The following is a 23621-nucleotide window of genomic DNA, read 5'->3' as shown; positions in this document are numbered from 1 at the left end:
AGTCGAACACTTCATTGTTCTATTACGATACTATCTGATGCAATCCAATTCATAGATATCAGGCTTTAAGCTATGACGATTCACATACTTCCTGTCGCTCACATGTCTCGCGGTTGTGCGCTAGCATATTTCCTTATTTATTAATATATTTATTAATTTATTGGTAACAATGATTATTTCAACAAACGAGAATAACCCGAACGCGTTGAAATTGATTATCGCGGCTAAATTGATTCAAAAGACATTCATCGTTAAAGTCGTGAAATCTGGCGGTGAGTCCATTAACCTCTCTCTTCCTGCTCACCTTTATAATTAATTTGTAATTAAATAAAATTTTAGCAAAATCAAGAAAAAGTATAGATTATATAATCATTTTAATATTTTCAATTAATATGTAGCATGCATGTTGTTAGTAACTCCATAATTGTTTCATGCAACAAGCAGCATGTATTGCATTATGTACAGACGCTGTTCTGGGTCGTTTACCAACGCTAACTGTATCTTCGGGATTATCCTTATTCAGTGTGTCTTCAGCACTGCGTCTTTTATTACCTATATCTAAAGAATTGGAGGTCCTCAATAATAGATGGTTGGAATGGGAAATTTCTCAATTACAGGTATAATTTTGTCTCTCAATATATTAAAACAGATTTTTTCTTTTTAAATATTAGAAATATATTAAAATTTAATATACTTTTCCTACAGCCAACTATATTAAGTTATACAAGTGCGAGGACTCCTAAAATTTTACAGAAATCAGACTTATGGTCTTTATTAAAAGATCTCAATAGTGAATTAAAAAACAAACAGTACTTAATTGAGGTATGAAATAACATAAAAGTATTTTATTGTTTTATTTTAAAAAATATATTTTATTTGACTTTTTAATCTTTTTTTCAGGAACATAGTAATTTATCACCAGCATTTATATTATCACCAGCAGATATTTCTATTTGGGTAAGCCTTTGGAGTACCATATTACTTCCAGATATCAGAAATGATATTTCCAAGGATCTATCAAATGTCAATAACTGGCTAATTAATATTGAGAAGCAGCCAGTTATTCAGGTATAAATAATATATATTCAGATATAAACAATAATAAATACTCTACATTATGCAATTATTATTTCTATAAACAAAGATTTGATATATTATTAATTTATTATGAATATGATTATCTAGGAATCTATCAAAGAGTTTAACTTGGAGAGAGGTGCAAGAGCTATCGCAAGTATTGAAGCTGTCTCTTGGTTTCCTGTTAATGCAACCTCAAATAATTCACAACTTTGCAAGCCAGTATCAAGTGATGTAAGTATTTAGCACTTTATATAATAGAGAGAACCTGACCACACCAATATTTTGCCTGCTACTGTTTTACAAGATTGCTTGATACATTCCTCGCATCTGTTTTCAAAGTTGGAACTTTTTTGCATACCCATTTTTTAATTCATTTTCTGATAACTGTCGATAATGTTTCCACTTGTATCCATGCTATGCTCTTTCAAATGTCACTTTCTGACACTGCCAATATGCTAAATAGATCTAAAGGGCATTTGAAAATGGTGGGGCATATCAAGCAAACTTGTATTTCTTGTAAAACGATAACAGGCAAAATACGTGGCCATTTTTAGATTTCTCTTTGATATCGTTTAGGCATTGTTTAATTTTTAAAAACAACTAAATTATAATTTTCTTTTTCATATTTTAGATTTCTATTGATATAAGTAACTTTATTTATAGACAAAAACTTAGAATACAATTAAATTTGAAATTTATCAATATATATTTGTTTAATCTTTAAATTATTTTTATGCAAAAAGATATCGATTTCAAATCTTTACTTTTATGCAAAAAAAATCAATAAAATAAATTCTTATTAAAATTTAAGTACAATAGATTTATCTAAACATTTTAACGGTATCTAAATGATTAAAAATTAATCAAAATATATTCTTACTAAATGATTTTAAAATCAATAAAATATATTCTTATTAAAATTTAAGTACAATAGATTTATCTAAACATTTTAACGGTATCTAAATGATTTTAGATTAGCCCAACTAAAGAAAAAGAGATGGAAACTGTTAGTCAAGAAGAACTTCATAATGTAGAAAAAAGCTGGACTACTGGACAATATCCAGAAGTAAAAGAAAATTCATATCCCATGTAAGTTGGATAGATTGTATGAATTTATGAAATTAAGAATTGTTTAAAAATAATTATGCTCTTTTTTTTTTTAGATTGCCTAAAAAAGGCGAAAGGAACATATTGGTAACATCAGCTCTTCCATATGTTAATAATGTTCCACATTTGGGAAACATTATCGGTTGCGTTCTTTCAGCTGACATCTTTGCAAGGTTTACATTAAATATACAAAAATATCTATAAATGTGTCATAATTTGTAATATTAATTTGCAATATTATTTTCTTTACTTACACAGATACTGCAGGCAAAGAAATTACAATACTCTTTATATAAGGTAATTATCTGTTTTTTGATAACATAAAGAAAATATATATATAATATATCTATAATTATTTGAAATAATTTATAATTTTAGCGGGACCGATGAATATGGCACTGCAACTGAAGCGAAAGCTCTGCAAGAGAAAACAACTCCTCAAGTTATTTGCGATAAATTCTTTGATATACATAATGATGTTTATCGATGGTTTGGTATTGGATTCGATTATTTTGGTCGTACTACTACACCCGAACAGACAGAGTAAGAGCAATATTAACAGTATTATTTTTTTTGTTTTTTTGTTTTTAAATCTTTATCTCTTTTATTGTTTTTTGCATTCTTTTAGAATTGTCCAAGCATTTTTCTTAAGAATCAAATCGCAAGGTTACGTATCGAGTGAGACTGTGGAACAACTACATTGTGAATCTTGTGATCGGTTTCTCGCTGATAGATTTGTAGAGGGCACATGTCCCAGATGCAAATATGAGGATGCACGCGGTGATCAATGCGATGGTTGCAGTCATCTTGTGAATGCAGTCGAGTTAATAAATCCTCGATGTAAGATGTGTAACACTAGACCTGTTATTAAAAATTCGATACAGTTTTTCTTGGATTTACCCAAAGTAAGTTTATAATATCGTGATCGTTCCATTGATGATATCTCTGGCAAATACATATTACAAATATATTTTTCTCATATATTGTAGATAGAAAAAAGATTGAAGGAATATTCCATTACTGTGGAGAAAGAGTGGTCCAGCGTCGCGAGAGCGGTTTCGAAATCATGGTTACGTGATGGTCTTAAGCCGCGTTGTATTACTAGGGACTTGAAATGGGGTATACCAGTCCCAATAGAGGGTTTCGAAAATAAAGTGTTTTACGTCTGGTTTGATGCCCCTTTCGGATATATCAGTATTACAAAGAGGTATACCAAAGAATATAAGAAATGGTGGCAACCTCTTCAGGATACAAAAATCGATTTGTGCCAATTTATGGCAAAGGATAACGTTCCGTTCCACGCGATAATGTTTCCCGCTTATTTACTAGCGGCCAATCAAAATTATACGTTGATCAAGTATTTAATGGCAACTGGTACGATATCTCCAAAGAATACAAGAATACACATTTGTCGGATGCACTTTATGCCTTTGTCTCTATGTATCTTTAACATTTTCTTTTTCTGAATGATATGCTCTTTTTTCTTTATATACTATCTATTGTTCGCTTCTCTCAGTTCTATATCATTTCTATATTAGTTTAATATCTATGTTGTTTCAGAATATCTGAATTATGAGGATAAGAAATTCTCCAAATCTAGAGGCATTGGCGTATTTGGAACTGATGCCAGAGATACTGGTATTCCGGCGGACGTATGGCGATTTTATTTAGCTTACATTAGGCCAGAAACTCAAGATTCTAATTTTAATTGGGTAGATTTAGCCACGAAAAACAATAGCGAATTACTGAATAACCTTGGCAATTTTGTCAACAGGTTTGTAATTGTTTTATCTTTTTGTAATGCAACAATTAACATTGTGATAACTTGTTATTAACAGTCCCAAAAATTTATTATGGATAGAGCTCTGGTATTTTCTGAAAAGTTCTTCAATTCTACCGTACCACCGATAGAAGCAGAAGAAGCTGATTGGACTGTATTGGCGTTGGCACAACGCGAATTGTCATGTTACATAAACGCAATGGAGCAAGCTAAATTGAGAGATGGCTTGAAATACATATTGGCGATTTCAAAACATGGCAATCAATACATGCAATTTCAACAACCATGGGTAAAAGTTAAGGGGACCGACGATAACAAGTAATATCATGTTTTAACTATTACTTCATATTTTGAATGTGAATATTTGTTTTTTAATTGAAAGACATTTTTATTGAAAACTAATAGGAAAAGGGCTGGAACTGTCATTGCAATTTGTTGTAATTTAGCCTGCCTTCTATCCGCTCTTTTGGCTCCTTTTATGCCCTCTACAGCTAAACAATTGAGATCTCAACTAGGTTTGAGTAATAAAAGTTATGGCTACATTCCTGAAACAATAACAAATATGTTACCTACTTGGCATAAAATTGGCAAACCCAATCCATTATTCACTAAAATTGAGGATCAAAAAATAGAAATGTTACGCAAGAAATATGATGGACAACAAGAGACTAATAATGGAATATCGGCAAATAAAGTTTCCGATGAAAGTATTACATTAGAAGCCGCCATCACGAAGCAAGTTAGTAAATCTTTTCTTTCTACCAAAAAAAAAAGCATTTCTTTACATCTTTCATATTTTTTAGGGTAATTTAGTAAGAGAATTGAAAGCGAAACGCGATAAGAGTATTTGGCAACCTCAAGTAGAAATCTTGTTGGACTTAAAGAAAAAGCTTAATGATCTCAAAAATAACGTAAACACATCTGAGAAAAAATTACCCGCGAAAAATAAGAAAGTCGAACCGATACATGCACCAGAACAAAATGGAGATGCTCTAACAGACGTGATGGCGTTAGAAATGGCTATCGCGAAACAGGTATTGGAATCGTAAAAAACAGGATATTTTTCGTTCATAATTGTGCACTCAATTTACATACATTATGTCGCTACTTTAGGGAAATCTTGTGCGAGAATTAAAGGCCAAGGAAGACGGAAGTATATGGAAGCCACAAGTGGAGATATTATTGGAAATGAAACAGCGTTTAATGGATCTCACTGGAACAGCGCCAGTCGTTGTTGATAAGAAATCCAAGAAGAAAAAATAACTTCTAACTCATTTCTTTTTGTAATAAAAAGTGATGAAGTATTTCTTTTTTTATCACGTCTCTTTTTAAATTATTATGTAAATTATTATATTTATATAATAATTTCTTTTATGTGTGCACAAAAAAAGTGTACTCAATAGTATTTGGATAAAAAATCTAAATGCTCTTTGCATTTAATATGTTTATTATATTCCATATGCGGATTATGTACTGGAAATTGGAAAGAAGCGGTCGTAAAAAAAAATATTTATATTTTATTTAAATATATTCATTCGCACTATATACATTCGCACTATACATATATCTGTATATGTAGTGATCTGATAAATAATTTATATGAAAATTGAGAGAAAGAGAATTTCCTCTGTTATTGTCTACAATTTTATTTATGTCTTATCGCTTCATCATTAAAATCTTGTGAAAGAAACGATTTGTTTTTGGAAAAACCAGAGTACTTTTATCGGACAATGTTTTCTCCTTTGTCTTATTTTTCTTATGGGTTTTAATGTCAAGTGTTTGTTTCGAATGCATCGTATAAAAGACAAGTTGCTCGACTCCAAATATAATTAGTGAAATCATCATTCCAAAGAGCAAAAGAAACAAAATTGGCGCCACTTCGTAAATAGTTACACTGGAGACGAAGACTTCATCATTTGGACAATAAGGTCTTCTAGCCGATCGGCGGCGTATTTCTCGTCGCCGAAGTCCCGAGGTGGATATCTTCAATAATCTGACAATATCAATCCATGTAAATCAAATTTCAATCTAAGATATCCTTCATCTTAAGGAATATAAAAATAATATTTTATTATTATAAGGATATACTTACGCTATTTTACTGATTTCGTGAAAGTGACTTTTAAGATTGGACCACAGACCTAACTCGGAGGGTTGTAGTAGATGAACTTCCGTGAGTTGACAAATCATCTGCTTGTCAAACGCTTGTTCAATGGACGGATAAATATCATCCGGATCTGCATGGTATGCAAAGCCTCCCTTTTTTATTCTTTCCACGCCATCCTCAATCGTGATAAATCTTTTTGATTCCGGTATAATGTCCCAAATGTGCTTAAAGTATTGCACTTCCGGTCTTTTATTCTAAATTCAATATAGGTTCATTGAGATTCGATTAAGCTTAAAAATATTGGAAATTGTTATAGCAAGACGTGCTTTTTTACCCGCAATAAAAAGTCAAAGTAAATGTTTTTCTCAGCCGCAAATTCCATCTTGCTATGCCCCAACGAATAAAGCGAGTCATTCATCTTGTGGAGAGGCTCGTTTAATCTAGCTGACACTATCGCCGCCGAATAATAATTGTACACCAACAGACCGAAAACCGTGATCTGAATCAACGCGATTCGACTGGCTGATTTGTCGGTGAGAGAAGGAAAACCTAATCGCAATATAATGTATAGCAAGAGCGCAGTATTTTTGTTATTGTATTGTACAACCATATGTACCTTGCTGGCATAATGCGGCGACAGCGATCAATGCCGAAATGCTGTAACCATAGTCACTAGCGTGTTCCAGTTTTAGTATGAAGGATAAGATAAGAACGATAATTACTACGATCACAATTATCATGTACCACGTATTCGCCGCGAATGGCTTCAGTATTATCCAGGATTTTATCTTCATCGCTGGTATAGTACGAAACATGAAGCAAGTTCTAAATGAGAAATTAATAAGCCTTGGAAATATTATATTCATACTTTATGAAAATAAAGTATACATATATCATAGTTACATATTAACAGATATATGAGTTCTAAAAGCCAGATTGATAAACTTCATTTTTAAATTTTCAAATAAATTTTTTAAATTTCAATATCAAAGTATTACCCAGGTAGCAAGATGATATCTAAAGACGTCTTAATGACGTTATTAAAACGTTATTTAAGGTGTCATTTGACGTCATTCTGCCTGGGTAATTATGTATTTTCGCACTAAAATTAAAAAATTAGTAAAAAATGAAGTGACTTTTGAGAGACTTATATCTGTACGCATTATTATATTTTTTACTTCTTTCTGCTCAATTATATTTTTTTCTCTTATTGGATACTGTTTACCGCGTGGGCCATTGCGGAAAGATGACACGTGCGTCTCTGTATCTGTCAGTCGTCAGAATGGACGGATAGTAGCCCAAGTCAGCATCGTCCCTTTTCAAGGTCCTCATCAAGGGGCCGTTCCTGTCATTCTTGTCCCATTCTTTAATCTCGATAAGATCCATGCTACGTGCGAAAATGTTCGTTGAGCAATTGATGATGTAGGAGAATATATGAGATATTTTTAGGCATTATCGTAATCTTGATTACGTGAAGTTAAACATATCGGAGACGTGCGAGAGGAGAGTGTATCCGAATTTGGGCCAGTTGTCCATGACTTCAAGACCTTCGCCCTCCAAGTAATCCACCAGCGTCATGTGTTTCGGTCTATGCAGTACCTATGAATATTTATCGTTTATATGCTAAAATTACACATTTTTTATTAAACTTGAGACTTACGATTCCGGCCGATTTGGCACGCAATCCATGATAATTTCGTCGTCTGGTAATCTTCGAATCATTTAAAGCGATCGTGAATCCGATGTCTTTCCTCCAAGTACCAAGTTGCGTAACATTGAGTATTCCGCCGCGCATTTTGCAGTGATTATATACATCGTAGAGAATATAACCGGACTGAGAATCCGATAACATGATCACAAAATCCGTGACAATGCTGAAGACGCTATCGTTCAAGCTTTGCAAACTGTGACTCAAGTTACTTCCCAAAATCAGCCAGTTGTATGAATAATCAAACATGCGATAGGCCGAAGCCTAATTATAAATACATAACAATAATATATATAAATTTTATTCTTTATTTAATTTTACGAGTAATCTTTTTTCGGTAAAATAAGACAAAAATCAGAATTCTTACTTCATCGAAAATGCTACTGACGTTCTGATTCGGACATCGCATGTCCAGAAACACACCTAAGGTACGTGTAGTATCAAGATATCTCAGAATATTGACTTGAAAGCCAGCAGGTTTAATTGCCGTAGACATCCCGGCGTCGGTCAGCAACTTCATCGTAAGAAAATCATCTACGAAGAAGATTATTAATTAAAAAGAACGCGCAAAAGAGATAGACGGAAAGAAAGAAAGAAAAAGAGAAGGCGAATCTACCTACCTTCTACATTTCCGCAGGAGAATCCTACTACTCTAGTTACCTTTTTGTAGACAAAATAATCCCGAATGATGAGACTGGTTTGCGCGTACACGAAAATAATGAATGCTTGCGAGAGAAAAATACTCAATAGATGCATCCTTGTAAACTGTAAGATTGCTGCGACAATGCTGTAACTACTATGTTTCAACTACATTCTATGTAAGATTCCGGAATAATTTCGAACTCAAGACAATAATACATTCGAGACACAGTAGAAACGATTTGCGGAATTCGAAATCACCCATAACTCGCGCACATCAATTGACATGACAGCATAATCAGCGGTTACTCCGATACTAACCACATACATAGGGTGTCTCGCTGTCTTCGTTATTCATTTTGCCACTAGATTCTTCAATTTAAAATTGATCTTTATTTAACGAAAACGTCTTTAATTAATAGCTCTTGAGTTTTATGAGAGAATGTCGCGTTTAGATAATTTACAATTAATACGTAACAATTAATATGTTAAAAAATTTCACAATTATCATCGTGACACTCTGTATACAGCACATACTTATATTTCCTCTGCGGTTTCAGAGTTTCTTTTATTTTTTGTCTCTGTTCCTTATCAATTACTCCGAACTCAAGTCAAATCTGTTACAATCGATTGCCTGTCTTTCCATCTATTATCCGATTATTTTCTACAAAAGTATTCACAGAAAGTTTTTCGACAACTACGTGCGATGCAAAGCGAATGGCTTTATTAGAGCAAAATATTACAATGGCTGGAAAATTACATTAATAGCATCTTTCTCTTTCTCTCTCTCTCCTCTTTTCTTCGCATGAGGTAAGTCTACGATAACGAGACACTAATGAATGAACCAATTATAATATATGACCGACTTGTAAATATTTTACTTCTCGAGGCGAGACAATTTTATTCGAGCAAATTGTGTTTGCTTGTACCGACTATCTTCTCCGCATCGTTGCTCATCGATCGTCTTAACATTTTCTCTCTGTACGAACATAATTACGCTATAAGCACCTAACTTTCCCGACACACAAAAAGGTGAGTGTTTAGTTTACCTTGTGGATCGATAGTAAACGATATTCTCGACGATGCATATTCCACACCCGATGAGCATACCGAAAGCTAACAGAATCAAAGCTGGAGCTGTCTCCTGTATAGATATGCTTCTCGTGGACAATGTATCGAGCTGACATTGAGGCTTCCTACTCGACCAATATTTTATCTGACGATCACGCAAACCGGTGTTAAACATCTTATATAACCTGCAAAAAATTTCTTTATTTTCTATTACGAGCTTTTATTGCGAAAAAAAATAATAACTTACCCGATTTTCGCCACCTCGGTGAATTGACCGTTGTGACTGGCGTACATACCCATGACAGATTGCTTGAACAGATGAATCTCCGTCAATTCGCAAATCTTGCTTTGCTCGAACATCTTTTCGATGTAAGGATACGCCGTGTTGGGATCCGTGTGGTAGGCCAGGATACCTTGACTAACCTGCTTCATACCCTCTTCTAACGGCAAGTATCGCTTTGATTCCGGCAGTGGATCCCAGCGTTTCTTCCTGAAGTAATCAGATTCCCAGTTGAGTTTCTGAAAGTTTCAACGTATGCATGCATGCGCTTCTGGAGAACTTGATGTCTTCATATAATTTCAATGTGTCTAGAAATATGCGTACGTATAAAAAATAGTTTAGATATGGTACAGCCTCCGCGGCGATTTTCAGATTACTATCCGCGAGGACCGTCACAGAATCTTCCATCATATCGAGCGGCTCGCTCAAACGAGCCGATACTATACTGGCCGAATAATAATTATACATAATCCAATTGAAGACAATGATCTGTAGAAGAGCGATACGGCCTGGGATGTGCTTAGGAAAGAAGTTTGCACCTATGTAAGAGATGTTACTGTTAAATTGATGAAACGACACTTTTGTTATCTGTGATTTCATTATTTTATACCTTGTTGAGCGAGAATGCCGACAGTAAGAACCACAGCTCCCGAATATTTCTCTTGCTTGCTGTCTTCCTCACGTCTCAATATTATTCTCATTATAAACATGGAAATCATTATAAATACGGCCCACACATACCAAGTAAATTTGGCGAGTGGTTTCAGGAAAATCTCGAGTTTAATCTTATTCGATGTAGTGGACAGTAGCATGAAGCAAGGTCTGTAGGCAAGAAAGAGATTCCTTTTTTGTTAATTAATGAAAGAAAAAAAATATCAGATTAATGTTTTTTTAAAAGCGAAATTTTTTTATACCGAATCGGCCACGCCGCACCAATAAGACTGGCATAATCTAATCTCTCGGATACCATAATCCTGGGATTACTGGCAAAATCGATGTAATTCGTTTGCAAAATCTCAAATATTAATCCGTGCACACTGTGACGGTCCCAATAAATTATCTCCGAAGCGTGTACACTTGAAAAAGTGTTTTTTAGAACGATTCAATTATCGATAATACAGACAAAAATCCATTTTAAGATAAATAAAATTAAAATTACCTAAAATTAAAAAGATCAGCGGTATGAGATATCATCGCGTACGTGAACTTATGCATGCTATCCAAGGATCTCGTATTAATATCGTACATATAATCCTCCAATCGCATATTCTTCGGCCTATATTGTATCTATGTAATATATAATAAATACAAAAATTTATATTGCATAATAAAATCCATTTCTTTTGTTATTACGTATTTTGGTTATTTGTATTCATATTCGATGATACCAACCACGCCAGATATCTTCAATGTCATTCCATGCATGTTGGCCCTTCTTTGAATCAATGGTTGAGTGAGAGTAATGGTAATACCAGTTTCTCGTTGCCAGGAGCCTAATTTCGTCACATTCAACGTACCACCGCGATATTTGCAATGATTATAAACGTCATACAAGTCGTAATTGTTACCGTTTGTTATCGCGAGTACGAAATCGGTAATTATACTGTAAGCGCTGTCATTCAAGAACGGCACGCTATCATTTAGCTTCGATCCCAGGACCAACCAATGATATGAATAATCGTACATGCGATATCTAGAAGTCTAACAATTGCAATATATTAATTCTTCCTTCTTTTATGTTAGAGTAATATTATACATGTAATTTAACAATTTGTCAATTCTTTCAAATTTCATTACCTCGGCGAAGATGGTCACAGCACTCTCGTTGTTACAACGCAAGTCCACAACAATCCCTAAGCCCCAAGTCTTAGTGTCCAAAAATCGTCGCATGTTGATGTTTGCATCGTATTTTCTGACAATCGTAAATATACCGGCTCTACTCAATGATTTTACGAAATAAAAATCACCTATGATAAAAAGAAAACAGAAGAGAGGGAGACAGAGAAATATTCTTTAAAAAATATCTATAAATTTTAAAGTTTCTCTTAAGATAATTTGATATTTTAATTTCTGATATTTTAACAAATACATCAGACATACTCGTGATATCTCCACAAGAGAATCGAACGACATTTCGCACTGCCTTGTGTATAAAATAGTCGCGAACAAAATCGCTGTCTCTTGCGTTAATGTTAGAAATAAATCGTAACAAAGTAAAAAAAAGTATAGCATACATTTCACGGTGATTTATTTTCTCAGAAATCACGAATATTACTGTTGCAAAAAAGTTGAAGCAGTGTGTGGAATTTTAAGCAACACCACGTCTGCTAATACAAATACGAATGAAGAAAATAACTAACAGAAAAAGAAACATAGCTCGATTAATTTTTTATGGATTAGCTGCAAAGTTGGGGCATTCTGAATTCTTCAACATTAATATAATATTAAATATATGATTTCATAGTCATATATCTTATCATTTATTTACGTTATAATGACAAAGAGTTCTTAGGAAATGCATTACTGTCGCATTACATTGAACAATAAAAATTGTAATATGACATTGATTAATTATTTACGTGCATGTCCAACGACTAGACACACAAACTATTAGTGATAAAATCTAATAAGCATCTCAAAATAGATGATATGTATAACACAAATAGTAGATTATTAATTCATTCACGCGAGAATATTTTGTTCCAATTAATAGATATATGCTTCATTAATCCTGAGAAAGGCAGACTCTTTTGTACGGATTGTAGCATAGAAATTAATAATCTGTAAAAAAATAGATAGATAAATAAATAATAATAATTTATTAATATTTTAAAGCTAGTTCTCTAAGAACGCGTAAAAAATATAAAAATAAATTGGAGAGAGAAAATAAAAGAGAGAATAAGGCGAAATGATGAAAAAAATAGTTTGAAATTTATTATCTCCTCTCCTTAAATCTTTATTCATTCAACTGCTTGTTACCCCTTAGAATGCATCCAATGGATCAAGTTCTCCATTATGCAGATCACGAAAGAGAGTGCAATGAAAATGCCAAGGAATACGAAAATGGGCGTAGCTTCATGAATCGATAGTGGTTCGGCAATCAGGATATTCTTTGGACAGAACGGCTTCCTTGCTAACCAGAGTTTCAACTGTCGCTTGCGTATGCCCATATCATATATTTTGGTCAAGCTACAGTAATAATATATATTAATAAAAGATATATTTATTAAAAATATAAGAATGTATATTTAAACATAATTAAATATTTATATAATTAATGATGCAATTACAAAGGATAACAATAATAATATTAATAAAATATATATATAGTTTGTGTGTCTGTGTATTTTATAATTTGGAAACTGTTGTTTTAATTATGTTTTAATAACAAATGATATTTTCCTACCCGATTCTCAACAGAGGAGTAAAAGGGCTTCTATGTCTGCCCCAAAAAGCGAGGACCGCGCGAAAAAGATGAACCTCTGTTAATTCACATATCATTCGCGGATAGAAATGCCGTTCGATATACGGATATGCTGAATCGATTGACGTGTGATAGGCCAGACTTCCCTCAGCCACGCGATTCAGACCTTCCGCTAGCGGCAAATATCGCTTGGATTCCGGTATTCTATCCCATCGTTTCGCATTAAAATATCGTATCTCTTTTTCCGGTGACTTCCGGTGGTGCAAAAAGATAAAACGAAATATGTATGGATTTAAATGGATATTATATGGAAGGATGTATTTTAAATAAGAGAGTAAATTCATATAATTCGATGTTATTTTTTTCTATCAAATTTCATCACTTGAACTGTATACAATAATATGTATCATAAAAGTACCTGTAGAAAAGAACGAATGTACGGAGTAGACTCGGCCGCCATTTTCATATTACTATTTGCCAAACTGATTAATGAATCATTCATTTTTGGGGCTGTGTTCTTCAATCTGTCCGACACGATGCTCGCCGAATAATAATTAAAGATCAATACGCTGAAGAGCATAATGTGTATGAACGCTATGCGACTCGCATAACGTACCGGAACAAATACGGAGCCTGCAAATAAGCTTAATCTATCGAAATCTCTTTATTTTCTCTATTTTCACTATCTCTTTATTTTCCTTTATTTTCACTATTTAACTCAAGAAGCATTAGATACTTAAGATAGATGATTGAAGAGATTGATAAGTACCTTGTTGGGAAAGAGCGCCTATAGTAAGAAGAACAGAAATTCCGTAACCCTCCGTTATACTGTGAATGCCTTCCTGTCTGATTAATATTACCAGAACCGACATGGCGATTATCATCGTACAGAATATTATATACCATACCTTAATATTTAACGGTCGCAAAAACTGCTCCGTCTTCATATTCGCCGAGGATATGGTGCGAAATAAAAAACACGACCTGTACAGAAAAATATTAGAATGAGTAGAAATGACGTGTATATAATAATCGTATATTTTTGTACCGCATTGGCCAAACTGGACCGATAATATCTCCCTTCCGTAATCTTTCCGTTTTCATCACAATCGGACTGGCCGAGATGTCGATCATTTTTCTCTGAAAAGCAACGAACATGGGCGCAGAATTATCCTGCTGTTTCTTTGGATTTACTTCCACCATTTCCATTCTAAAAAGACATTCATGCATAGAGAAAAGTGCTCGAAAAATGATCGACAAATTTTTGTCGAATCTTACGTGAAGTTGAAGAGATCAGCCATGTGTAACAAGATTGTATAAAGAAATTGGGATCGACCGTATTTCGCCTTCATATCTGGGTTTAACATAATATTCTCCCTCGATAAATTATAGAATGTTTGCGGCAGCTTGAAAAGATTGGCAATAAATTATATTCTGTATTAATTACGTACATGCGCCGGTGAACAAGCTTTATTACTTACTAAAATTCCCACTTTGAGCCTCATACCATGCAAATTAGACCGTCTCTCATACTTCGATTGTTTCAGTCTAATAGCCACGCCAGATTTCTCGGTCCAGTAACCCAAAGCAGTTACGTTCAAAGAGCCACCGCGTGCTTTGCAAGGATTATACACATCATACAAATCAAAACCGGTGAGAGAGGGTATAGCGATCGTAACATCGGTCATTACACTGAAGGCGTTATCATTTAAAAGACTGACAGTGTCGTTCAACTTTTTTCCCAAAATCAGCCATTTATGCGTCTCGTCATACATAAGATATTTCGTAGCCTAATAAATTAAAAAGAAATTAATATCAAGAACTTTGCATGCAATTGCTTTAACATTCACAATTTTGTTATCTTTCATGACCTCTGCTCTCTTCTTCTCCGATTGCACATCTTAATACGTATTATTTTCTTATATTATATTATATTTCTTACATTTTCTTATTTCTATAAATGCTCAGTAATTAAAATATATTCTTCGTAACACTTAAAGTTCTCTTAAGGAGGAGCACTTTTACCTCGGAATACAACACGGTGTAATTGTGAACGTTGCATCGCGCGTCTACGTAGATACCTAAATTACGATAATTGTTCTGTAAAAGTTTCCTGAGAGTCAATGATCCAGCCACAGATTCGAAATTCCACATCGATGCGATTATAAAGACATCGTTGAATGTCTTCGCAAATTTCACGTTGTCTGTTACGTAGGAAAGAAACTTTGCTTGTAATTATGTACGTGTGTGTATATGTCTATAATTCAGATATTTTTACGCACTTTCGAGATTCTCGCAGGAAAATCCTACAACACTATATATGCCTTTATGCATAAAGTAATCTCGGGCCATGATGTTGTCTTTCATGCAAGAAACGAGAAAAAAACGTGATAAAAGCAATAGCTTCCAGTTTCTATGAAGCATTTCGTAAGCTGTATAGATCGCATAAACATATAATATGAAAAGTTTGAAGACGGAAACGCTACGTCCTCTGAACATGTCCGTTGTGTCGTCAAATATTTAATACATAAATATTTTATAAGTGTTTAATTTTTTAAGCATTTTTTCACGATTTTTAAAATAATAATCTCGATCGATTTACTTACTTTATCTATGTTAAACCTAGTTGTTAATTTATTAGACTTATTTCTCCTCCTTTCTCCTTCGCATGCGAAAACTTTCGATGTTACTTAGAAGTTATCAAATGTTTGAAATTGAGAATAACAAAGAATCTCGGGAATTTTCGTGATATCATAAACAAAATTAAGGAATTTAAAATGGAAAAAAGTGACAGTTATGTAAGAGGAATATTGATTTAAAATCATAGTCGCAGTTAATGTAATTTGTACTCTTTTCAAGATTGTATGTATGTAAAACACATCACGTAATATTAAAGGTATATTCTGATACGATGCGCACGAGACATATTCGATACGCGCTCAGAATGAAAAGTTTCATAAATAAGATAACTTATAAATGACTAGTACAAACTATTATATTATACGATCGTCGCTCTACGATCATCGCTCTGAGCTCGCAAATTCTCAGGTCAATTAATATTTAGAACGTTTATTATATTGCATATGGAGCAGCGCCATTAGTCGACAGATAAAATTTGCCACGTAATCTGAAAGGAACAAATTATTGAATCGATCCTTTTCATATATATTATCCTCGGGAAAATTATAACAGGATATAAAAAAAAGAGACAACTTACGATGTAGAAGCGTATTCGCCCATCAATACGATCGGATTGTAATCGCAAAGTTGCTCCTTATATTTTTCCCAACTCTCACACATTCTCGCCTTGAAGCCCACTGTACTGCCAATGCTCTCGGTCATAAGCTGATGCGCTCGCGAATGGCTACAATAAGCTGTAACGTAAAGAAGCATTAAGATATGATCGTTCACAAGTCATCTTATCAATATTCTTTGTGATAAAGATGCAATAACACGAATACTTTATACATAATACTTGCTTATTGTCGGCACAAAAGAACATCCAGGTTGAGGAATTTTGCCATCGTTGGGATAAAAATCGGCATGTCCCAATGGCGCTAGAAATCCAAATGTCGGACCGCTAGTATGGATTACATCTACAAATTGAGCATCGGTCGGATCTAATCGATATTCGGGATCAACTATGCCGGATATGGTCTCGAACAAAGGACTCGCAGGATCCAATCCTTCCAGGAAAAAATTATAAATTGCATTTTTAGCTGTCTTTCATTTGTAGTTATTTTCTACTACTATTTTTTCAGTAGCATGTTTTAAAATATATAGCAATTCTAATTTACATATATAACTTTGTATTTATTTAGTATTTTTTTTTGTCACTAATAAATATTTTGGGAAGAAAAATTATAATATATATATATATATATATATATATATATATATATATGTATATGATGTATATAATTATATTCTGGAAAGAATGATAAAAAATATACTTTTGTAGCATAAGGATGATGATAAGCAGTCTGTTCTACCTGTTATTCTTCCAATACGTCCATCGTGATAAGCTCCAGCGAAACCCGCTACGTAGGATCCTAGACTATGACCGCTAATGTGCACGTCCTTGTACTCCAGATTCGAGTCTCGATTTAAGAACTCCAAAAATCGGCCTAAATACTCACCGACCAGGCGCGTATTCTTAGCTGCTACTGGATAGGCGTCGGATGCCAAAATTCCCCAACCGACGACTATCACGTTCACATCCTGATAAAGCAGATACGCTAAAAATGCAATTAAATGTTACATTTTCTTTTTTATTTTTATTCGGAAATGATGCTATGCATAAGAAGAGATAAGAGAACAGTTGAATATATTGTATTATAAAATCGCGCATAATGTAAAAAGGAACTTGCAGCTCTTCCGCAAAGTTTCTGTGGAGGGAGAGCGAGCAAAAACTTGCAAAAACGATTAATTAAACTGTTATCGCGCTGACTCTTGAACCAACAACGACGTCGATTCCGTATTTACCGAAATAGGCTGACCCTGATTGTTTACAAAAGTAGTAGTAGTAATAGTAGTAGTAATAGCAGTAAAAAAATATACAAATTACAACGCAATATCCATGTCGACTTACCGTTTATTAAATCTCGTATCCAACCTTCGTTCCCGATATCGCTGAATCCGTGGACAATCAACTTAGTTGGTCTGCTTTCGTTGAAGTGCGATGCGTACAACACCTCGGTATTATTTAAAAACAATTCTTCTTCGCCGAATGGGTTCTCTCTGCGAAAAATAATATCATAATGACGATTTGTATTGCAAATTTATCGTATTGCAATATTAGACGTTTCGGATATTATAAAAGTTAAAAAATATAAAAACGCCAAATATCGTGATAATTTTATCATTACGGATGTAGGTTTCAAAATTTGTTATTTTCTTCGTATAATATAAAAAAAATTTAAATGTCAAAGTGGCGTTACTTCTTCGCTATTCGGAAAAAGAGAAAGAAAGAATGCAAAAGAGGGGGGAATCAATCCGAGAACGTGATATTGAGGCGTCAATGCGTCGCGACGCGATGTGGTGCGGCATGGCGCCTCGATGCTGGATAGTCGATCAAACGTCAGCGCTGAGAATAGAATTCTTGCTGATTGCATGTATCATTAAAAAACTGATGCATCCTCCACGGGGCAGTCCGCGATAAGTAATATCACGGTGCATGAAAATTAGTCGCATCGACATATGATTGATTCCCGATCGGTGCTAAAGAGATACTTTTCAATTGCGAATATATAAAATATAATTATTTGAAGAATACTGAGATTTTTTATATGAAAAATATAATGATACACGCGTAATTAGAAGAAATATTCTACAATGTATTATGCAATTTGACTTTAAATCAATTATAAACCAAATATAATCCGCGAATGACTTTCTCTCTCCCCTTCGAACAAGTCATTACTTGTAACAATTCTTTTTCGTTCCTTCGTCTAAGTGTTTGAAGATATATTATTTTATATATGTTGTACAATAAATATTATATAATATTATATATAATATTTATTATGTGTATATAATTAAATATAATATAATATTGTAGCATAATTTATATTATATAACCTTTAATATTTTATATTAATAATATTATAGATTTATATTTTTATATCTCATTGTAAATTGTCATCTCGTAATAATAAAGAATTGTACGCACCTAGTATATAATTTGAAAGTCGCCGGTTCGCGTTCAAATACTGTCTCGATAATTGATGCCCGTGCGTTATCGTTCAGTCTATTTTCCGGATATGCATATATCGCTGGAATTAACAACTGAAGGATTAATCGACATCAATCGAAATTCGAAGAGAAAAAAGAGATTTTATATATCAGATATTTGAGATTTCAAATCGATAATCAACGATTACCTGACCAGGCGAGAAAGATGGTCGAAATGATGAAAAATTCGACGAGTGACATGTCTTTGAATGGGATGCTGCACGACACACCAGTCATCTCCACGAGATGCACCGGATTACTACTACTTTAACTTGGTCGGCTTAACGTCTCGGTCCGTCATTCATCCAGAGCGGTTTCTTTTTGTTCGTCGATCAACTCTCGAGAATACGATAAGAATGCTTAACTCATTAAGACATTCATTACCATAACGCTGATTTTAAGAACGGTCCAACCGATAAATAAATGTATATTTGTGCAGTATATATTTTTAATTAAACACAGAAATAATTTCAAGATATTTAACAATCAGTACATTGTATAGTATTAACACGTTAACTCTTTCTTTCTATGAGAAAAATGCATTTTCAAAATCTTTCTAAAATAAATTTAATTCCATAAAAAATACAATATCTCTTATTTATATCTTTTTCGTAAAATATTATATTGTATAAATACATCAAAATAACGTTTTTAAATTTAAAATTTTTATTTTATTAAACTTTTTATATAAAGAATTAGCATTTAGAATATCAATCATTAAATCATTTTGCTCCATCTATATAAAGCTTAATAAACTATCTGCTACCATTAAATTGTTGGCATATTATACTTTTTATTTAATTTATATTAGAAAGAAACATTTTTTATTTAAAAATATATATACATATATATATATACATATATATATAAAAATATATATACATATATATACATATATATATATATATATATATATATATATATATATATGTTAGACATAAAGCTAAAAAAAAACATGGATTGTGTCGATTAATTAATTAATTGTTTTATTTAATTATCAATTTATATATGTATATTATTAACAATAATTTTTTGTTTACTTAAACTGTATAAGGTTGTACATAAGAAACAATCTTTTTTATTTAGTATTTCAAGCATATTTTCATAGAACTTTAATTTAATTATTATATTATTAAAAATATTGAACACAATAAAGAATTGAAGCTGACTTTCTCTGCTTCTCATGGCAGATTATATCAGAAATCATACTTTAATTATTGCAATATATCATGAAACAAATCAATCTCAAAATAATGGAAATATTTGCAGAAATATCAAATATGTAATGTAAATATTTTAATTTTTTTGTATGCGATCTATTTTTTATTCTATCAATGTTTTCATAGTGATGCACCTTGAGCACTTTGCTTCATATGTTTGCAATAAAAATATATTAAAGCAAATTATTTTGCAAATTTATTATTCTAATTTTTATTTAGAAAGACTAAGATTAAAAAAGACGTATGCATTTTTGCAGATATTTCTATTGAAAAAAACGCATCAGATAAAACTTTCCTGTACATTTTAAATGTGCCAAAAGATTTGCTCTTTATTCCACTTACTGCAATAATGTACACTAAAAATGACAGATCTATATTAAAAATGATAGATCTATATTTAGTAGTTGGAAAGAAAGAGAGGAGAAATGAAAAGTGCATCTAGAGAATTTAAAAGAATAAAAATCTAAAAATAATAATACATAAAAATTAATATTATGTATTTTTTTCATGAGGAATGTGGGGCGCACATTTATGCATTTATTTATTTAGATGAGATTTACTTTAGAGCACATTCAGTATTCAACTTTAATTTTATTTTCTCTTTCTTATGATATATAAGTATAACATAATTACCTGCAAATGCTATCATTTTTGTGTGCTTACAGTGATACAGAAGCAACATTACAAGTACTATATTTATAGATAACATTTGCATAATAAAAAAAGCACCAAAAATCTAATGATGAAAAAAGGATAAATATTGTAGACCAGCATAAGTATCAACCAATTATTCCACCGCTCTGTTTCATTAGAGTTGCAATTTTCTTTTATATCATAAATATTATAAATAAGATAAAGATTTCTGTACGTTTCAAATAAATTTATATATTTTATGTATGTAATACTGCGCACATATATTAAAAGGTGATAATATCGCAGTTATAATAAGATACAATCCTGGCAATGTAGTGATTTTTGGATCCTATTTAAAATAATTTAATTTGATTTATTTTTGAGAAATGCGCACAATACTTGAGAACAAATTATTTTTGTGCCATGTATTACCTGTGTAAAATTCCACACACAGTATCATATTGTTTGCGATATATGAAAAGCTTCATCGATGAAATATGAATGAGATATAAGAAAAGTAATATAGTACTTGTAATGAATAACGTTAATGTGGAATACATAAATATTTTATATTTTAATTTCATATAATCAAAATGAGATAAGACATTCATGATTACTTTAAAAATGTGTCCACAAATATCATGTAACTTCAATAGCTGCACATTCGTCAAATTAATCCTATTACGTTAAATGAATCACAGCAGTGTTTGTTTTAATTTAATCTAACCTAACCAATTATATTATATGCTCCTCATTAAAATGTGTAAAACTGTACGTCGCACATTTAATACGATTAATATACTACGTAATAAAATGTAATACACTAATGAAATAATTAAATATTATTTTTAAAAAGCATGATACAATCCAGGCAGCATACGCTTGTGTTTACATTCGATATCCAAAGACAGAGGTTAGATTAGGTTAGGTTAGATCAAACAAATTTATCGTTTAACAGTTGGCAGCCCTACGAAATAGGCTGTGAAGCACTGCGCGCGCGTATACAAAATTCAAATAGCTTCTAGCATAACCATCTTCACGCGATCGACTTTATTTGAATTGCACCGAATCGAATTATGATGCAGCGCTGATTTATCCGAATGTAATTCGGGACATCGCGATGCTGTATAAGCGTCGAATGAGCACGAATTATCACGCAAATATGATAAATCAAATCTACTCACCGGCTGTTCCACAGGCCGCTCCTCCTCGGGACAGTTCGCTCGCCTCGGGACGTCCATTCCGATCTTGATGCACACAAATTCACACGATATCATCAACGCGAACGCGCGACACTTTATTCGGCACTCCCGATACTCGCTCGCATCCGATAATCATCATCAAGGGCGCGAATAACGCGACGCAACTTCGCTCCATCTTCGCGATGACGCCATCACTGAATATCGTCAAAAATCACTGTCGCGCGTTTCCATCGACACACTATAAAAGTCGCGCGATCATCCTTGGACACTTTCGACGCTCGTTCACTCGCGATATTCGTTTAAAAACGGTTAAAAGACGCGAAAAATGCGGACGTACGACGATCCGTGTAACTGCGTATGACTCCGATCACGTATGACGCGTATGACGTAGCAGTGACGTAGCAGTCACGCGCCAACATGGCGGCCGAACCACTGCGCATTCGTTTCTGCGCATGGCCATTCCTGTGTTCAACGTTCGCGCAACTTTGATTTCTGAATATTGTCTACGGCTTTAATTAATAGCACATAATGATAAATATATAAAGATGGAATCAATTAATCATATTGGTCATATATGTAGACTTGCCTGAAGAAAGAGAGTTGTTCTCGATGTTCACTTTTAAAGGAATAAAGAGAATTATATATAAATGTAAATAAATTATCTGAAGAGAGAAAAAATTGAGAGATATTTTTAATTTTTTAATAAAAAATAGAAATGTCTATTCATAGGCTTGTTCTTCTTTTCCTCTTTTGTGCAATTTCGATTCAATATATAACGTAGAAAATTCATAGTATATTGCATTTATTTTTATATATTCACAATATAATATTCGCACGATCATTTTTCGACATTTACAATACTCGTGTGCCTTGTTCTCGATGTTCACTTTTAAAGGAATAAAGAGAATTATATATAAATGTAAATAAATTGTCCAAAGAGAGAAAAAATTGAGGGATATTTTTAGTTTTTTTAGTAAAGGTTGGAAATGTCTGTTCATGATAGAAATGCAAAGAAAGAAAATTATTATGTTTAAAATAATAATTTCATATGAAATACAACATTAAAGTTACATTATAGAACTTGACTTTCTAAAAGCGTAATAAAACAATCAAATAGTAGACAGAGAAAAGACTAATTGTAAAAGAAAAAAAGTTGTTAACTTAACTAAACCATTTAACTAAATTATTACCTTTTTAACTGGAATATTTAACTATTATAAATCTAACATTTATTTAACTTAAATATTTCAATATTTTAATTTAAAAAATAATAATTTAGTTAAAAGGTTTAGTTGAGTTAACAAAAACTTTTTTTTCTCAGTGTACGTGTGTGTGTGAGACTTTAAAAATATACTTGGATATAAATACATTTATATTATTAAACGATTAATATATCTCGTGAGGTTTAATAAATAATTAATCTGTGTACACTGAGAAAAAAGTTGTTAACTTAACTAAACCATTTAACTAAATTATTATCTTTTTAATTGAAATATTTAACTATTATAAATCTAACATGACATTTATTTAACTTAAAAATTTCGATATTTCAATTAAAAAAATAATAATTTAGTTAAACGGTTTAGTCGAGTTAACAACTTTTTTTTCTCAGTGTACGTGAGTGTGTGTGTGTGTGT

The 23621-nt window shown here is 32.5% G+C and overlaps 5 protein-coding genes across 7 annotated transcripts; 1 reads left to right on the top strand and 4 right to left on the bottom strand.

The window, feature by feature from the left end:
* Positions 1 to 72: 72 nt before the first annotated feature.
* On the top strand, positions 73 to 5292 carry LOC105254853 (methionine--tRNA ligase, cytoplasmic). 2 transcript variants are annotated; one of them, XM_011263791.3, is made up of 16 exons: positions 73 to 272; positions 466 to 617; positions 706 to 822; positions 901 to 1068; positions 1186 to 1311; positions 2054 to 2169; positions 2244 to 2360; positions 2446 to 2484; positions 2566 to 2730; positions 2816 to 3092; positions 3177 to 3561; positions 3748 to 3961; positions 4049 to 4285; positions 4373 to 4706; positions 4771 to 5001; positions 5081 to 5292. In XM_011263791.3, the coding sequence occupies exons 1-16, from the start codon at positions 170 to 172 to the stop codon at positions 5228 to 5230; spliced, it is 2931 nt and encodes a 976-aa protein (XP_011262093.1). In that variant the 5' UTR covers positions 73 to 169; the 3' UTR covers positions 5231 to 5292. The 2 variants fall into 2 exon arrangements, with proteins under 2 accessions (XP_011262093.1, XP_019884194.1); XM_020028635.2 differs by having other exon boundaries at positions 445 to 617.
* Positions 5293 to 5598: 306 nt separating this feature from the next.
* On the bottom strand, positions 5599 to 8803 carry LOC105254854. Its single transcript, XM_011263793.3, has 9 exons — positions 8403 to 8803; positions 8150 to 8316; positions 7735 to 8046; positions 7546 to 7673; positions 7300 to 7461; positions 6691 to 6899; positions 6409 to 6623; positions 6060 to 6328; positions 5599 to 5960 (listed from the first exon to the last, which is right to left on the bottom strand). Exons 1-9 carry the CDS (start codon positions 8536 to 8538, stop codon positions 5624 to 5626), a joined length of 1935 nt encoding a protein of 644 aa, XP_011262095.1. The 5' UTR covers positions 8539 to 8803; the 3' UTR covers positions 5599 to 5623.
* Positions 8804 to 9172: 369 nt separating this feature from the next.
* LOC105254882 lies at positions 9173 to 12114 on the bottom strand. Its single transcript, XM_020028636.2, has 10 exons — positions 11873 to 12114; positions 11570 to 11739; positions 11165 to 11473; positions 10932 to 11059; positions 10687 to 10848; positions 10383 to 10594; positions 10097 to 10311; positions 9740 to 10011; positions 9471 to 9677; positions 9173 to 9400 (listed from the first exon to the last, which is right to left on the bottom strand). Exons 1-10 carry the CDS (start codon positions 12006 to 12008, stop codon positions 9322 to 9324), a joined length of 1890 nt encoding a protein of 629 aa, XP_019884195.2. The 5' UTR covers positions 12009 to 12114; the 3' UTR covers positions 9173 to 9321.
* A 215-nt stretch (positions 12115 to 12329) lies between these two features.
* Positions 12330 to 15874, bottom strand: LOC105254856. 2 transcript variants are annotated; one of them, XM_020028633.2, is made up of 10 exons: positions 15479 to 15874; positions 15222 to 15400; positions 14678 to 14986; positions 14475 to 14602; positions 14245 to 14406; positions 13966 to 14180; positions 13615 to 13829; positions 13179 to 13447; positions 12752 to 12961; positions 12330 to 12553 (listed from the first exon to the last, which is right to left on the bottom strand). In XM_020028633.2, the coding sequence occupies exons 1-10, from the start codon at positions 15693 to 15695 to the stop codon at positions 12451 to 12453; spliced, it is 2007 nt and encodes a 668-aa protein (XP_019884192.1). In that variant the 5' UTR covers positions 15696 to 15874; the 3' UTR covers positions 12330 to 12450. The 2 variants fall into 2 exon arrangements, with proteins under 2 accessions (XP_019884192.1, XP_019884193.1); XM_020028634.2 differs by lacking the exons at positions 12330 to 12553; positions 12752 to 12961; positions 13179 to 13447 and having other exon boundaries at positions 13621 to 13829; positions 13966 to 13983; positions 14105 to 14180.
* A 149-nt stretch (positions 15875 to 16023) lies between these two features.
* LOC105254855 (pancreatic lipase-related protein 2) lies at positions 16024 to 19291 on the bottom strand. Its single transcript, XM_011263794.3, has 7 exons — positions 19079 to 19291; positions 18868 to 18970; positions 17788 to 17936; positions 17189 to 17434; positions 16676 to 16882; positions 16414 to 16570; positions 16024 to 16323 (listed from the first exon to the last, which is right to left on the bottom strand). Exons 1-7 carry the CDS (start codon positions 19164 to 19166, stop codon positions 16269 to 16271), a joined length of 1005 nt encoding a protein of 334 aa, XP_011262096.1. The 5' UTR covers positions 19167 to 19291; the 3' UTR covers positions 16024 to 16268.
* Between the last annotated feature and the right edge of the window lie 4330 nt (positions 19292 to 23621).

Source organism: Camponotus floridanus, unplaced genomic scaffold (genome assembly GCF_003227725.1).
Source record: "Camponotus floridanus strain SB8 unplaced genomic scaffold, Cflo_v7.5 scaffold15, whole genome shotgun sequence".
NCBI classification, from domain to species: Eukaryota; Metazoa; Arthropoda; class Insecta; order Hymenoptera; family Formicidae; genus Camponotus; species Camponotus floridanus.
The sequence above is the reverse complement of the archived record's forward strand: the minus strand, read 5'-3'. Positions and strand labels throughout refer to the sequence as shown.